This window comes from Sorex araneus, chromosome 1 (genome assembly GCF_027595985.1).
Source record: "Sorex araneus isolate mSorAra2 chromosome 1, mSorAra2.pri, whole genome shotgun sequence".
Taxonomy (NCBI): domain Eukaryota; kingdom Metazoa; phylum Chordata; class Mammalia; order Eulipotyphla; family Soricidae; genus Sorex; species Sorex araneus.
In genome coordinates this window covers 337,892,369-337,910,558 of record NC_073302.1, presented here as the reverse complement: position 1 = coordinate 337,910,558, position 18,190 = coordinate 337,892,369, and the positions used below count along the sequence as shown (strand labels likewise).

General features: G+C 35.5%; 1 protein-coding gene across 1 annotated transcript in view; it reads left to right on the top strand.

Annotated features, from left to right (window-relative positions):
• The window catches only part of ADAM32 (ADAM metallopeptidase domain 32), a 167,561-nt gene that overhangs the window by 65,054 nt on the left and 84,317 nt on the right, over nucleotides 1-18,190 (top strand). Inside the window, exons 9-13 of the mRNA XM_012932332.2 lie at nucleotides 90-256; nucleotides 2,418-2,499; nucleotides 5,971-6,107; nucleotides 9,409-9,583; nucleotides 18,085-18,180. Of these exons, the coding sequence (XP_012787786.1) occupies nucleotides 90-256; nucleotides 2,418-2,499; nucleotides 5,971-6,107; nucleotides 9,409-9,583; nucleotides 18,085-18,180 (657 nt within the window). The remainder of the gene's footprint in view (nucleotides 1-89; nucleotides 257-2,417; nucleotides 2,500-5,970; nucleotides 6,108-9,408; nucleotides 9,584-18,084; nucleotides 18,181-18,190) is intronic.

Here is an 18,190-nt window from a genome sequence, read left to right as displayed (position 1 = left end):
TACATGTGGATTTATCAAAATTGAATTGTTTGGTTATGATAAAGAATCATAAAGATTAATTTAAAAATCTTTGTCTTTTCTGATTTTAGATGTTTGCCCAACTTAAAGTTACAGTTGTGATAGCATCATTAGAGTTGTGGTCAGATTATAACAAGATTTCTACCGTTGGTGAGGCAGATGAATTATTGCAAAGATTTTTAAAATGGAAAAATACTTTTCTTACCTTAAGACCTCATGATATTGCACTTCTTTTGGTGTAAGCATAATGTTTCAGTATTTTTAGAAATAAATGAGAAACCCATGTTTATAATATAGCTTAGTTTAGGGAATTATTATTTACCTTTGGATATTCACACAGTGACTATTTATTATGTATTTTATTCAGTTAATTACTGTTTCTTGTTGTTAGCCAAAAAAAGAAAGATTACTGTCATTTATTTATATGTTTACCAAACTGTTGCTGATGAGAGATACATATTCCAAAAGGTTAAACCATTCTGCATTCATAAATCTAGTATGGCAATTGGATTTGAACCCTTAATTCTAACTTTAGAGTCCATCAACTTTGTAATTTAAGGACTTTCCCCCACCTGCAGGTATATGTATCTATTTGATATTTGTTTTAATTCTGTAAATAGTTAAGTGCTTTCTATTACCTGTCTATAATTTATTATTGATTCTATGTCTTGGGTGCTCAAGGCTTCTCTTTCTATCTAAATAGTATTTTTGTGAGTGCACTATTTATAATTTAGATTTTTTTACAACCATAATTACATACTTGTACTATAAAATTGGCATAAAATGATTTTGTCTAATTTGTAGTGACTTAAAAATAGAAAATTTGAATAAATTGTAATCATTTGTTACAGAATTTAATTATTGATTTATACATGATTTATAAAGCTTTTAATAATTATTCAAAGCTTTGAGACTAAAGGTATATTCATTCTGTTTCCTGCCTATCTCAATATCAAGTAAACATTATTCAAATTATGCATATTAAGTTTTTTTTTATTTCATATATATATTTAAAATTTTTTATTGAATCACTATGTGAAAAGTTACAAAGCTTTCAGGCTTAAGTCTCAGTCACACAATGATTAAACATCCATCCCTTCATCAGTGCACATGTTCCACCAGCAAGAACCCCACTGTACCTCTCATCCCCCCACCTCCTACCGCCTGTGTGGCTGATGATTTTCACTTTACTTTCTCTTTACTTTGATTACATTCAATATTTCAACAGAAAACTCACTATTATTATTTGGAATTTTCCCCCAACAATCAGAACTGCCGAAAAGGCATCATTTGATAATTTGTTTTCCATTGCTGAGAATGAAGAGCATATAAGGTCTTGGATTTCTGGTATTTTAGTAATTAAGTCCAGAGAAATTTCTGCCAGAAATTGCATCATTCCAGCTTGTACTTCTGTTTAGTGGGCCTTATAAGATGGCGGTTGCCATGCCGCTGCTGGGGAAAGGAAAGGCCAAGAGAAAAAAACCTTTTCCCTCCTGGGCGGCATGGGGCAGTAGCTTAGTTCACAGTCTAGAGGCATTTATGCAAGAAGCTGCTGGGTGCCGAAAGTAGTTAGTTGGCCTCTGGGATCATGGTCATTCAGGAACGGAGAGGAGAGGCCACTTGTGTGCGGCCACTCAGGGTCACATCTAGGCAGAGAGCAGTGCCGGTAATGCCCCCCATCCCGAGATCTTCCGTGCGTCCCATTACTGCAAGCCCTTATTTCATATATTTTTGAGAAATATATTTTCACTAGAAAACTTTGAGTTTTGTTCTATATTAAGTAATATGATGTTATATGTAATCTTTTGGGATTTAACTTTAAGTATATATTTGTCGCTGCCAGTAATTTTCCATATTGTTTGTTATACTTAGCATTTTATCTGGTGAGTTATCTGCTAATGGAAATTTTGTTGTTCTTTCTAAAAATATCTTTGCATAGACATGACACTTTTTTCCATTCATAATTTAACGAGTTTATTTTCCTGTCATACTCAAAGAAGAAACAATATTGTTATCCAATAATAAAACCATTCCCATGAGAAATTGCTGAGCTATTATACATGAAAGAACTATTTTAATCTGTACACTAAAAATAGTTTTTAATGTCCATTGGTAAAACATTTTTGATAAAAATATTTTATCTAAGTTTTGGTAACACTAATAAGTGTTATCAACAGTAAAACCGTTGAAACTTGGAGCCACTGGATATGTTTTAGAACTCTCCAGTGCTTAATCTCATTTAGTCAGGAATATTTTCTAAATTTGAAAAATCAAGGACATATAAAGAATTTCTCACCTCTCTTTAGAGTAGCAGTTTAGGAACTATAGACAAATTGTTGATAAGGATTAACACATTTGAATTGTTTCCTAAAATTAATTATAAATGTATACTGATTTAGCTATAGTGATCATCCAGAGTATGTGGGAACGACGTTTCCTGGAAAGGCATGCTTTGATCATTATTCTGCAGTAATTGCTTTGGTATGTAATTATTTATTGATATTATGTAAGAAAATTGAAAGTTCAAATTATATAACATTTATTTTATTTAGGTTGCACTTATAATTACATTTCTCTAAATTTGCATTTGTTTTCCATTACTTAGTTTTAAATTTGGAGCACTGAGTCTCTGATTTCGGAGGAAACCTATGTAGTGGCTTCTGCCCCTTTGTTTCTGATCAGAGGTTTCCCTCCTGGCATAGTCTCTCCCTTCAACTGCTGTTGAACTTTACATGGAGTAATACGATTCCTCGAATTGCTCAAGAAATCCTAAGAAAATTAAAAATGGGGAGGGGGGAGGAGAGGGCTGAGTGATAGAGGCCAGGGGGTTTGCTTTCCATGTGACTGATCCAGGTTTGATTCCTGGCATCCCAGAGTTTCTCCCAAGCCCAATAGGAGTGATCTCTGAATTCAGAACTTGGAGCACTGCCAGGTGTGGGGGAAAAAAGGAGAAAAAAAAAAGAAAAGAAAAAATAGGTGGTTTCTCTTTCCCCAACTTTAAATTACACTATCAAACTCATCAAGGCAATGTGGTACAGGAATAAAGACAGACTCAGACTCTCAGACCAATAGAATAGAATTGAGAGCTTAGAGACAGACTCTCAGGTACATGACAGGTAGTTTTTGGCAAAGGAGCAAGGAATATGAAGTGGAGCAAGGGAAGCCTCTTTAACAAATGTGCTGGAGAAACAGTCCCATGCGAAAAAATGAACACAGTATCTTATCTCATCATAGACAGTCCTCTATCTTATGATGAGTTAGGGGACTAAAATTAATTCAAAATAGACAAAAGATCTTAAAATCAGACCAAATAGATAGATTTTATTGAGCAAAACAGACAAAATCCTTCATGACATTGAATTTAGAGTTGTCTCTAATGACTCAATGCCTTTGATCAAAAAAGTGAAAACAATGATAAACAATTGGGACTATATCAAATTAAGAAGCTCTGCACTGCAAAAGAAATAATAACCAGAAAAAGACACCCCACAGGCTAGGAGAAAATATTTGATCACCACAACTGATAAGTTGATATCTACATCATATAAGGTACTTGTAAAACATAACAAGTGTTAACTTGTAAAACGTAAATACATCAAAAAATGTGGAAAGAGATAAATAGAAACTTCTTCAAAGAAGACAGAAGATGGCCAATACAGATATGAAATAATACCTGTTTCTCTTACCATCAGAGAAAAGCAAATCAAAGCAACGAGATTTTTACCTTACACCAGTGAGGCTGGTATACATCAAAAATCACAAAAACTATCAGTGTTGGTGCAGATATGGAGAAAAAAGAACCCTCATCCACTGGCGGAATGTCAATTGTTGAACCTTTTTGGAAAACAATATAGACACTTCTTAGAAAATTAGGGATTGAACTTCCATATGACCTAGAAATTCCATTTCTTGGCATTGATCCCAAGAGCCCAAATATCTCTATTCAGAAAACATATTTGTTTTCCTGTATTTATTATAACTCTACTAAAATGGCCCATATATGAAAACAACCCAAGTATTCAACAAGAGATGATTTGGTAAAAAAACAAAACAAAACATGGTTCATATATACACAATACAGCACTACTAGTCTATAAGAAAAGATGACACCATGTATTTTTAATGTGTTTTTATTTTTTAATTATTATACTTTTAATTAAAAATTAAGATTCTGTGGTTTACAGTGCTGTTAATGATGGGCATAGTGCCATTTGCTACTAAGTGAACGAATCTGTAGAGTATTATTCTGAGTGAAGTAGCTCAGGAGGGGGACAGATGCATAATGGCTTCTCTCATATGTGACTATAATATAAAGAAACACAGTAAAGAAATAAGTAGCCAAATGCAACATAGCCTGGGAACTGGTCAACAGAACTAAATTTAACATTGTGGAGGTTAAGGATTAGGCCGAGGTGGGGAATCCATGAAGATGTAGTGTTGGAACATTTTATGCATTCATGAAATCACAACATTAAGTATTACTGTAAATTTTGATGCTAAAAAAACTGAAAATGGACTTAAACAGATAAAGTTAAAATGTGTATAAGGAAAATTACTATGTACTGTAAATATCTTGAAATTATTTTAAAGTTAAAGTAGAATAAGAAAATCAGTAGTACACATACATTCCTTATTATATAAAATAATGTTCATGAAAATGTAAATAAATTTCTATAACCCAAATGAATTTTTGCTCATATAGACATAAACTTGGAAATACAATTTTATAGATGAAATAGTTTCATAATGGCCTCTTCAGCAGATTGTATTAGAGCAATTAGATAGCCATATAGAAAAATAATAAAGTTAGACTACTGTCTATAATTTTGGCCAACTGGAGCTGGTAGTTCTATTCTTAATATTTTTATAAATTACCATACTGTTTTTCATAGACCATGAATCAGTTTACATTCCAACCAATAGTGAAAGAAGGCTGCATTTTCTTTATAATCCTGTCAGTCTTTTTATATATATATCAGCTATTCTCACGGTATGAAGTGACATCTCACTGTTACTTTTATGTTTGCATTTCTCTGATAATCACTGATGCTTAGCTTTTTTCATGTTGTCTATTGGTCATCTTCTTTGGAGAAAAAATATATTCAGCTCTTCCCTTTATTTTTGATGGCTATTTGTTATTTTGTTGTTGAATTTTGTGAATGCTTTATATATCCTGAATAATAGCCCTTTGTCAGATGTATGGGAATGAATATTATCTTCCAAATACAAAAAGTAGCATATCTTTTTGTTTTGAAGACTTTTGTTTTCAATGCATAGCTTTTTAATTTGTTGAAGTCCATATTGGATTTTGTTCTCATATTTTCCATGTCATTGGAGTTGAATTATTGAATATATCTCTGAGTTCAGTATTATGGGGTGTTTTGTATTTAATTTTTAAAATATTTTTTGCATTTTACTACAACATCTAACTCCTTTTGAGTTAAACTTTGTGCATAAAAGACAGTTGTCCTAACACTGACATCCTGGATTGCATGGGATGTAACATAGAAGCCAACCAATCTCATCTAACAAAAACATCAACACAAAAGGCTGCAGCAACAGAATAGTAAAGACAAAGACTTTAATATCCTCATAATGAGATATAATAATTTTCACAAATTTTCTTCTACAGAAATATTTTTTGATCATTGTGTTAGCCATTTATTGGTAAAAAGCAGTATAAAATACATTATTGTGGGCCTGCTACAGGGGCAGGCTTGAGGGGTGGTTGAGAAAATGGAGACAATGGTGTCGGGAAGCTGACGGTGGTGGTGGGATTGGTGTTGGAATACTGTTATTAAAATTAACCATAACTATATGCTCAATATGCTTCTATTAGTAAAATTTTATGAAAAAATCTTCTTACCTACTAAGCATTTGATAAAACAATAAAAATACTCAATAAACAAAAAATTCAATAAAAATATTGAAATTTACTTGTTTTTACTATAGTATCCCAAGCAGGTAACCTTGGAGGAATTTTCCGTTATTGTCACTCAGATGTTGGGGATTAGTCTTGGAATATCATATGATGATATAAGAGAGTGTCAATGTTCAGGACTCTTTTGTATAATGAATCCAGAAGCCATGTAAGTTTTTAAAAGATAATATTTTCCTGGTTAGTTTTTTATTTTGTTTGAAATATTAGAAACAAACATTTATTTACATAAATATTGATAGATAACATTTTATAAATATAACATGAAAATTTAAGTGTAAGAGCTATATAGAGTGGAGATTTACTATTAACAACTGTCAAGGATTAGAAATTCAGCCAATAGGCATTAACAAAGGAATTTTCCTTACTCTGTTTATTATATTATGGCAAAATCTTAAAAATAATTGGGGCTGAAGAGATAATCCAGGGGGTATGGCATTTGTCTTGTATGTAGCCAACTAGGGTTCAATCCAGGCACCCTATATAGTCCCACGAGCCTTTCAGCAGTGATCCCTGAGCACAGAGCCAAGAGTAAGCTCTGACCACCACCAGGTGTGGTCTCCATGCCAAGATAATTATACTTTTCTCTTATGACAAATATGTATTGAAAGTTACACTGACAAAATATCTTGCCTAATAAATGAATATCTCAATAACAATTGAGTTGAATCTTTAAAGCAAAACCAAATTTTACTTTGATCATGCAACATCTTTAAGAAATGGATTACATAAATATAATAAAAATATATGTTTACCTAAGCTTTACTTTTATTTTTTATTTTTTTAAATTTATTTTTAATTAGTGAATCACCGTGAGGGTACAGTTACAGATTTACTCATCTTTGTGCTCTTGTTTCCCTCATACAAAGTTCGAGAACCGATCCCTTCACCAGTGCCCATTCTCCACCATCAGTAAACCCAGCATCCCTCCTACCCTCCCCAATCCCATCTCCCCCCACTCCACCCCACCCCACCACTGTGGCAGGGTATTCCCTTTTGTTCTCTCTCTCTAATTAGGTGTTGTGGTTCGCAGTAAAGGTGTTGAGTGGCCACTGTGTTCAGTCTCTAGTCTACATTCAGCCCGCATCACCCTTCCCCCGCATGGTTAAACCATCCTTGCATCCCCGGGATGAATCCCACTTGGTCGTGGTGTATGATCTTTTTGATGAGTTGTTGAATTCTGTTTGCTAATATTTTGTTGAGAATCTTCGCATCTGTGTTCATCAGGGATATTGGCCTGTAGTTTTCTTTTTTGGTGGTGTCTTTGTTTGCTTTTGGTATTAGGGAGATGTGAGCCTCATAGAAACTGTTTGGAAGTGTTTCTGTTTCTTCAATTTCCTGGAAAAGCTTGAGAAGAACTGACAATAGGTCCTCTTTAAATGTTTGGAAGAATTGGCTAGTGAATCCGTCTGGGCCTGGGCTTTTGTTTTTGGGAAGACTTTTGATTACCGTTTCAATTTCCTTGATGTTAATAGGACTATTCAGGAACTCCAGGTCTTCTTGGTTTAGCGGTACTACTTAATCTTATAATGGTCATGGTAAAATTAAATGGATATAGGATTTTCTGTCCATGATCATCTTATTTTTACATAACTTCGGTAGAAACATTATACATCTATACAATTATTATTTATTTTATCAAATACTGATATTATGCATCCTTATATATACATGATATTATACATTATTCCCATTCTTCAGTTATTCCTCAAATTTCAAAATTTTCTTTAGTCATGTTAAGTTAGTAATGCACATATCTGTTTTTATTTTTTTATTGTGGTAGAAATGCATAGCAGAAATACTCTTCTTAAAATTATAAAATATACTTTGTATAAATTATTCTTCACTTTTAAATTATGAGCATAGGGCATAGAGGCAGGCACTATGTTATACTAACTATAGAATGTACTTTTATATTATTGAAACTTCATATTCATTGAATAAGATAACATTTCTTCCTCTAACCTCTGACAACCAATATGCTACTCTGCATTTATGATTGGTACATTTGAGATAACTCATATATGTGAGCCAAGGAAGTATTTATTTATCCATGATAGACTTATTTGATGGGCTGGAGCGATAGCACAGTGGTAGGGCATTCACCTTTCACCAGGCCAATCCGTGTTCGATTCCTCCGCCCCTCTCTGAGAGCCTGGCAAGCTACCGAGAATATCGCGCCCACACGGCAGAGCCTGGCAAGCTACCCGTGGTGTATTGGATATGCCAAAAATCAAATCAAAGTCTCTCAATGAGAGACGTTACTGGTGCCTGCTCGAACAAATCAATGAGCAACGGGATGACAGTGACAGTGACAGACTTATTTGACATAGAATCTTATGTCCTAGAGATTTATTTGTGCTAATACACATGTCAGGATTTCTCTCTTTTTAAGGCTCAATAATGTTTTATTATACATTTCTACCACATTTTCTTTTTCATCTGTCAGTATATGTGTTTGTTGCCTTTATATCTTTATTACTGTGAACAATGCTTCTGTGAATATAAGATGTAGAAATCTCGGGGCTGGAGCGATAGCACAGCGGGTAGGGCGTTTGCCTTGCACGCGGCCGACCCAGGTTCGAATCCCAGCATCCCATATGGTCCCCTGAGCACCTCCAGGAGTTATTCCTGAGTGTAGAACCAGGAGTAACCCCTGTGCAACGCCGGGTGTGACCCAAAAAGAAAAAAAAAGATGTAGAAATCTCTAAAATCTTTATTTTTGTGATATACCATATATGGAATTTCTAGATCATGTGATACTTTCATTTTTTATTATTTTTCAAGTACCTACATTTTTGCCAACTGTTTTTCCTACCAGTATGAACTGGGGTTGTAATTTCTCCACACTCTTATTTTTATCTTTATTTGTGGAGCCTCACCTGGCGGTGCTTAGGGCTTACTCCTGGCTCTATGCTTAAGGATCACTTCAGGTGGTGTTTAAGGGACTGCAGAGGTGCAGGGGATCAAATCCAGGTTGGCTGTGTGCTAGGCAAGAAATTCTACCCACTGCACTATCTCTCCAGCCCTATTCTCTTAAATAATAATCATCCTAACAACTATGAAAATTTTTCTATTGTAGTTCTTATTGATATTCCTTGATAATTAATGATGTTGGGATTTCTCTATGTGCTTGAGTGCATATGTCTTCTGTGGAGATACATATGTGTTCGTTGCTAATTTTCAAATAATGTCATTTTTTCCTTTACATTAAATGTGTTTAATTTTATTTTGATACGGAGATATATTCAGGTAAATAAAATTACATGACATACTAATAATTTTTGTCTGTAAACACTTTTACAAGAATTTATATTAATGTTTATTAAGTTAAAAATTCTTGAAATTAAAGTATATAATACAGAACTATAACATTTGGAAATTAAAGTGTATGATATAGAACTGTGCTTTCAGTAGTGCCCTGCCAATGGTATTATGTGAATCATCTTTAGGAGATTCAGTGGTGTGAAGACTTTTAGCAGTTGCAGTTTGAGTGACTTCGAAAATTTCATTTTAAACTCGGGTGCCAAATGCCTACAGAATAAACCGCAACTGAAAGCTACTGGACCATCCTGTGGTAATGGAATTGTGGAGTCTGGAGAACAGTGTGACTGTGGTAGTGAAGATGTAAGTATATTAACTAGTAGTGTTGATTATACTTCATTTTAGAGTTTATTTGTGATGAATGTTTATTTATCATAAATATAACTTGAGTACCATGAAGAATATTGGCAGTAAGTGAAATTATACTGAAATACACATCAGAGCATTCTGTTCAAGTTTCATTTGTTATAGAATTTTGAATATATATAAGATACAACACTCAAATATTATTGCTGGTGTGACAGAGTCTTCTAGGAGAAGAATTAGGGTTCAAGTTTGAATAAACATCTTTACAAAACTTCTCTTAACCCAAGTTTCATTTTCATTTATTTATTTTCATTTTGTTGCCACATCTGGTGATTCTCAGGGCTTACTCCTGTCTCTGCACTCAGGACTTCGGACATCATACAGGGTGCTGAAACCCCATTTGGCTGCTTGCAAGGCAAATGCTATATCCACTGTACTATAGCTCTGACCTTGTTAGCCCAACATTTTTTAAGTGGTTTATTGGAGATTAGTGTATCAGGATAAGGTACTACATCAAAATGCAATAAGTAATATGGTGTGAGAAGTTGTAGCACTGTTGTCCCGTTGTTCATCAATTTGCTTGAGGAGGCACCAGTAACGTCTCCATTGTGAGACTATTTTTGGAATATCGAATATGCCATGGGGAGCTTGCCAGGTTCTGCCATGTGAGTAGGATACTCTTGGTAGCTTGCCGGGCTCTCCAAGAGGGAGAGAGGAATTGAACCCGGGTCGGCCACGTGCAAGGCAAACGCCCCACCCGCTGTGTTATTGCTCCAGTCACAGGTGTGAGAAGTAGATGTTTAATATTAGAGTCTGAATATTGGGTCACACATTTTAGTTCTTTAGTAAAGAGGAAAGTCGTAAAATAAATATATGATGAATGAAAAAGGTCCAAGTTACAATTCTCTTAGACCATGTAGCATTTGCTAAAATACAGCAGTCATTTTTATTATTTAAAGAGAGTAATTACATTAGGGTTTGATACATATATCAGTCCTAATAGTAGTCTATTGTGACTATAAACCACAACTTCTATATCTAGTCATCTGTAGTTGGGCATTTGTGTTGTATCAATATCTAGTCTATTAACAAGGCTTGCACATATTATTTTAAAAATCATTTAGTTACCCCCCCCTTTAATTCAATCCCTATGAGATACAGTTACAAAGTTGCTCAGGATTGGGTTTCAGTCATACAATGTTCCAATAACCATCCTTTCATTGTATACACTTCCCACCATGGTGTGTTCCTGGTTTCCTTCCCACCAGCACCTCACCACCCAAATGCCTCTCTATGGCAAACACTTTTATTCTCTCTCATGCTCTCTCTCTCTCTCTCTCTCTCTCTCTCTCTCTCTCTCTCTCTCTCCCTCTCTCTCTCTCCTCTCTCAGGCTTTGTGGTTTGCAATACAGGTACTGAAAGGTTATCATGCATATCACTTGACCCCTTTTCAAGCAGTTTGTTCTTGTCCAGAGTTATCATTTCCAGATGTAATTGTCATAGTGGTCCCCTCTCTATCCTAACTGTACCACCCTCATATCCTGCAACTTGTGGCAAGTTTCTAGCCATGGATCAGTCCTCCTGACCTTCGTTTCTACTGTCTTTGGCTATTAGTTGCATACTTTTTTAAAAAAATTAAATATACCCCCAAAGGACACTGTAATTCTATGTTTGTCCCTCTCCCTCTGACTCATTTCATTCAGCATGTTATTCTCCATGTCCATCCATTTATTTTTATTTTTATTTCTTTATTTATTAAAATGTAGGAGTAATGCTTTTTATTCAGCCATTGATTAAGCTGATTGAACTTGTCCATCCATTTATAAGCAACTTTTCTTCTTTTTTTAATGAATCACTGTGAGATACAGTTACAGACTTACAAATTTTCGTGATTACATTTGTCATACAATGATTGAATTCCCATTCCTCCACCAGTGCCCATTCTCCAACACCAATGTTCTCAGTATCCTTACTGCCACCACCAATCCCACCACCAACTCTGTGACAGGCACATTACCTTTCACTCTGTCTCTCCTTTTGGGTGTTATGATTTGCAGTACAGGTATTAAGTGGCCATCATGTTCGGTCTACAGTCTATTTTCAGCATGCATCTCCCATACTGAGCGAGCCGTTCAAGCACAAATAACCAAAGCAATTCTTGGGGGAAAATAGATGGGAGGCATCACCTTCCCCAACCTCAAACTCTACTACAGAGCGGTAATAATTAAAACAGTATGGTACTGGAACAAAGACAGAGCCACAGACTAATGGAACAGGGTTGAATATTCTTACACACACCCTCGAATATATGATCATCTAATATTTGATAAGGGATAAAGAAATGTAAAGTAGAGCAAGGAAAGCCTCTTTAGCAAATAGTGCTGGCAAAATTGGACAGCTACATGCAATAATATGGGCTCAGACCTCTATCTAACACCCTGCACAAAAGTCAGATCAAAATGGATTAAAGACCTCAACATCAGACCAGAATTCATAAGGTACATTGAAGAAAAGGTTGGCAAAATCCTTCACAACATTGAAGCTAAAGGTATCTTCAAAGATGAAATGCCGCTAACCAAGCAAGTGGAAACAGAGATAAACAAATGGGACTATCTTAAATGAAGATGCTTATAAGCAAAGTTTCCCTAGTGACTGTGTAGTATGTTGTTTTGTAGATATAGCAAAGTTTCTTTATCCAATCATTCTTTCTTGAGCACTTGGGTTGTTTTCAGATACTTGCTATTGTGAATAGTGCTGCAATAAACATAGAAATGCACATGGCTTTTCTGCTGCATGTTTTTGGGCCCCAAGGTATAATCTCAGAAATGGTATTGCTAGGTTGTTCAATTTCTAGTTTTTTAAAGCACACCCATATTGTTTTTCACAAAGGCTGGACCAATTGTCATTCCTACTAGCAATGAAATGAGAGTCCCTTTCTCCCATCATCCACACCAGCACTGGTTGTTCTTGTTCTTTTTGATATGTGCCAGTCTCTGTGGTGTGAGATGCTATCTCATTGTTGTTTCGGTTTGCATGTCCCTGATGATTAGTTATGTAGAGCATTTTCCCCCCACGTGCCTTGTTAACATTCGTATTTCTTCTTTGAGGAAGTTTCTATTTATTTCTTCTCACCATTTTTTTTTTTGATGGGCTGAATTTGGTTTTTTTTTTTTTTTTGGTAAAGTTCTACCAGTGACATATATCTTTGACATTCGCCCTTGTAAGATAGGTTTTTTAGGCAAATAATCTTTCCATTCTTTGGTCTGTCTTTGTACACTGGTCACCATTTCTTTTGAGGTGCAGAAGCTTTTTAGTTTACTGTAGTTTCATTTGGTGCTCTTCTTCCATTTGCTTGGTCAGTGCTGTTTAATCTTTGAAGATACTTTTAGCTTCAATGTCATGGAGGGTTCTGCCAACATTTTCTGAAATCCTTTGGGTTAATGTCTGACATTGAAGAGTCTTATTCCTTTTGTGTTGAAAGAGATCTGAGTTTATTTATTTATTTATTTATTTATTTATTTATTTACATGTAGCTGCCCATTTTTCCTAGCACCAGTCATTGAAAAAATTTCCCTTCCTCCATTTCATATCTCTTGCTCCTTTATCAAAGATTAAATTATCTTATATTTGAGGGTCTGAAAGGATAACTCTACTATATTCAATTGATTTGTGGGTCTGTCCTTATTCCAATACCATATTGTTTGAATTACTACTGCTTTGTAGTACAGTTTGAAGTTGGGAAAGGTGATGCCTCCCATATTTCCCTCAAGGATTGTTTTAGATAGTCATTGGGGCTTGTTGTTCCACATCAATTTTGGGAATATTTAATCTATTCTTTGAAAATTGTCACGAGTATCCTAATAGGGACTGAAGTGAATCTGTACAATGCTTTGGTGATCATTGCGATTTTGATGATATTAATTTTCCCAATCCATGAGCAGGGGATTTGTTTCCATTTCCTCATGTGTTCTCTTTTATTTCTTGAATTAGTGTTTTGTAGTTTTCTTTGTATAGATCGTTCACCTCTTAAACTGATCCAAGGAACTTAATTTTTTGAGGCACAATTGTGAACACAATTTAAAAAAATATTTTATTTTTTCTCTTATTTATATATGGAAAAGGCATGAATTTGGGGTATTGATTTTGAAATCTGCCATTTTGCTATAAAACTTTATTGTTCCTAGAAGTATTTTTATAGAGTTTTCAAGATTTTCTAAGTATATTGTCATGTCATCCGCAAATAGTGAAAATTTGACCTCTTCCTTTTCTATATGGATGCCCTTGATATCTTTTATGCCTAACTGCTATAACAACCCCTTCTAGTACTATGTCAAATGGAAGTGGTGGAGTGGGCAGCCTTATAGCCTTATTTTGTGCTTGATGTTAGGGGACTTGTAGATTTCCCCATTAAAAATAATGTTTGCTGTGGGCTTATGGTAAAAGGCTTTGACTATATTGAGGAAAGTTCCTTCCAGTCCAATTTTCTTGTGAGGTGGGTTTTTTTTTCTTTTTGGATCACACCTGTCGATGCACAGGGGTTACTCCTGGCTCTGCAATCAGGTATTACCCCTGGCGGTGCTCAGGGGACCATATATATGGGATGCTGAGAATTGAATCTGGGTCGACCTCATACAAGGCAAATGCCCTTCCTGCTGTGCTATTGCTCCAGCCCCTGTTTTTTTTAAGTATAAAAAATCAATTTTTATATGAAGCTGTTTTATCTGCAGGATTGTTAAGTCCTACCTAAGAGCTTAATAAGCCTTTTGCTGCCAGTGAGTGTTTTTGATTTATTGCTTTTGTTTGTTGAGTTGATTTCTGTATTACCTTCTCATAGAATTTGGTGTGCTCCTACCAGAATTTCAGTATTGAGTAATAGGTGATGTCCAGAGACTTTAGGATCTATGGTCTGGGCCAGAGAGTTGACATGGCAGCCAATCAGGGAGGTTCTAGGGATTCTGGGGGTATGGGGGTGGGCGTGGGAGAAGCTGCCCACCTGGTGGGAAGACACCAGAGTTCTCAGCATGGACATCAGAGTATCTCAACTTATGCACAAGTTGGCATCTCTGCAGAGAATATTCGCAAAGCATTGGTGTGGCAGCAGTGGTGGGGTGTGGGTGCAGTTGGTGGGGCTTTGGCAGGGTGGATATTCAGTCTACTCAGATCCCAAGGGTAACCCAGAGCTTTCAGCAATTGGGACCGGTGTTCCTATGGATTTTAGCTGCTTGACTTGAATCTCCTGGAGATTGAATCGTGAATGGTTGTAGCAGGGCTGGTGGGTAAGTCAATCACATTTTTAAAATTTTCAAAAATAAAGAATTATGTTTTACAAAACTGTTATTAGTATGGTCTCATATGCAAAAGTTCAGGCACCACAGTCTCTATTAGAATGTCCACTTTTCAACACCATTGTCCCAATGTTCCCGTACCTGCTAATCTCACATATGATGAATTCCTACTGGAGACCAGTTCTAAATCTAAATTTGTTTCCATTGTACATCTGTTTATCCCCTTCTAAGTTTCTTTATATCCTACATATGAAAGAGATCATTTTGTGTCTGTTCCTTTTTTAACTTCATTCAGTTTGATGCTCTCCAGGTATATGAATAAATGACATGATGTCATGTTTTCTTACAGCTGCATAGTATTTGTAGATGATTTTAATTTATATATTTACTTATGGCATACCCTTACTTGTGAACAAAGCTGTTTAGGATAAGTTCTTGAATTATCAAATCTGATAGTAGTTTTCAAAATCTACTAATTTTGCATTGGTGTGAAAAATAAGGAATCTTATGGCATGTTCTCTAACTTGGGAGTGGACCAACTTACATTCTACACTTATCTACCCCAGCTTGAGATACAAGTGGCAAATTAAAGTTGTTTATATTCTAGGTGTTCAATATAGTATGTTTGTTACATGTGAAATGACAATCACAATCAAATGAATTAACATCTACCAGCTCACATAGTTATATTTTTCTTGGGTGTATAGGTGAAAATTCTTCAATTATACTTTTACCAAATTTCAGATGTATGCATTATGATATTATCTAGAATCATCATCATATACTTTAGATTCTGTGGAATAATTCATCTTAAAAATGAAGGATTGTACCTTTTGACTATACCACACCATTCTTCACACCATTCACACTTTGGTAACCTCCATTCTACTCTCTTGTTTTTGTTATTAAACATGGAAAACGTATCATGCTTTATTAACTCTTGCTATTCATTCATTTTTTAGTTTAAAATTTTTTTCTCTGTGCTATGAAATGAAATTGGTTTTGATTTGCATCTCCCTGATGATTAGTTATGTAGAGCTTTTGTTTCATGCGCCTTTTGGCCATTTGAATTTTCCCCTTGAGAAAATTTCTGTTCATTTTTTCCCCCAATTTTTTTATGGGATTGGACTTTTTTCTTTTAAATTTCTGATACATCTTTGTAAATTTTTGTAAATTTCTTATTAATTTCTTTTATATACCAGTACCTTATATGCCTTGTTTTTTTGCTTTTTGGGTCATACCCAGCAATGCATAGGGGTTACTCCTGGCTCTGTACTCAGGAATCACTCCTGGCGGTGGTCAGGGGACCATATGAGATGCTGGGAATCAAACCCAGGTTGGCCACATGCAAGGCAAATGCCCTACCTGCTGTGCTATTGCTCCAGTCCCACCTTATATATCTTTGATATTAATTCCTTATCAGATGGGTATTAGGTAAATAATTTTTCTGGCACACATCCAAAAGAAGAACAATCAGTGTTGGTGTGGATGTGGGAAGAAAGGGACTCTCCTTCATTGTTGGTGGGAACATGGACTGGTTGTCTTTTTTTGAAAAAAAAAATGGGCATTCCTCAAAAACAAGAAACTGAGCTCCATTTGACCTAGCAAGAACACTTCTGGGAATATAACCTGGGGACTCAAAAACATACAGCAGAAACACCATCTACATTTCTACATTTATTGAAGCACTATTCACAATAACCAGAATCTGGAAACAACCCAAGTGCCTAAGGACAGATGACTGAATAAAGAAACTATGGTACTTCTGAACAATGGAATACTATGCAGCTGTTAGGAAAAACAAAGTCATTAAATTTGTATATAAATGGATAGACTTGGAGAGTATCATGCTGAGTGAAATGAGTCAGAAGGAGAGGGACAGATCTAGAATGACTGTACTCATTTTCAGGATATTAAAAAAATAGTGTGAGACTGATATCCAAGATCAGGGAAAACAAGGGCCAGGAGGACTGGTCAATGGTTGGAAGTTTACCACAAGTGTGTGGGAGGCAAATGGTAGTTAGGCTAGAGAAGGGACCAGTATGACAATGATAGTTAGAAATGATTACTCTGGACAAGAACTGAGTGTTGAAAGTAGGTAAAGGGATACATGATACTGTATTATAAAGCATAATGCCCAAAAGGAGGGAGAAAAGCTAAGAGGGAAGGGGGAAGAGAGAACAGAAAAATAGAGAGAGGAGAGAGAGAAAGAGAGAGACAGAGAGAGGAGAGAGAGACAGAGAGAGGAGAGAGAGACAGAGAGAGACAGAGAGATTGAGAAAGTGCCTGCCATAGAGCAGGCTGGAGATGGTGGTGATGGGAGGGAAACTGGGAACATTGGTGGTGGGAAATATACACTGGTGAAGGGATGGATGTTGAAACATTTTAAGAGAGAGAGGGATAGAGAGAGAGAGAGGAGAGAGAGAGACAGAGGAAAGAGAGAAGTGCCTGCCACAGACAAGGGCTGGGCTGGGGGTGGGGCAGGGAGGGAAACTGGGACACTGGTGGTGGCAATTGTACACTGGTGAAGAGACGGATGTTGGAATATTATATGACTGAACAACTTTGTAACTGTGTATCTTACTGTGATTCTGTAAAAAATTTTTACTGAGGAAAGCGGTATACAATATTGTTTATTATACTTTTCACACATCATTAAACAGTTAAAAAATTGAATCACAGTGATATACACAGTTAATAAGTTGTTCATGAATGGATTGTTCATGACAGATGCTTTTCTTCTCTCTATCTTTCCTTTTGGACATTATGGTTCACAATACAGGTAATGGAAGGTTATCAGGTATATCCCTTTACCTACTATCAACACCCAGTTCCTGTCCAAGATGCATACATCATTCTCATAACATACTCACCAATGGATAGTTCACTTACCTCTACTAGTGACTGAAGAACGCCTTCCAGTCCCCCCTCTGATGTAAGCTCAGTTTTATAGACAAAATCTCCAGTTCCAGTGATTTGACCATTTGTTTTATACTTTTATATAGCTTTCTAGTTGAATAAGAAATAGGGTAAGAGTTGCCAGGTTTTGACTGAACATAAAAACCTTCCTTTAGCATTTTAATTGTTTAGAGGTAGAAAAATATTATTTTGACACAATATTCTTTCCATAAAATAAAAATACAAGTTCAGTGGTTTAAAGTTTCTATTGTTTTTGTGATGCATTTTTTCCCTGTGTATTTCACTTATTCATAGGAATGTGGAGCTGAAAGCTGTTGTGATTATTCAACCTGTAAACTTAAAAGTTGGGCAGATTGTGACAGAGGATTATGCTGCACAAGTAACTGTAAAGTAAGATTTA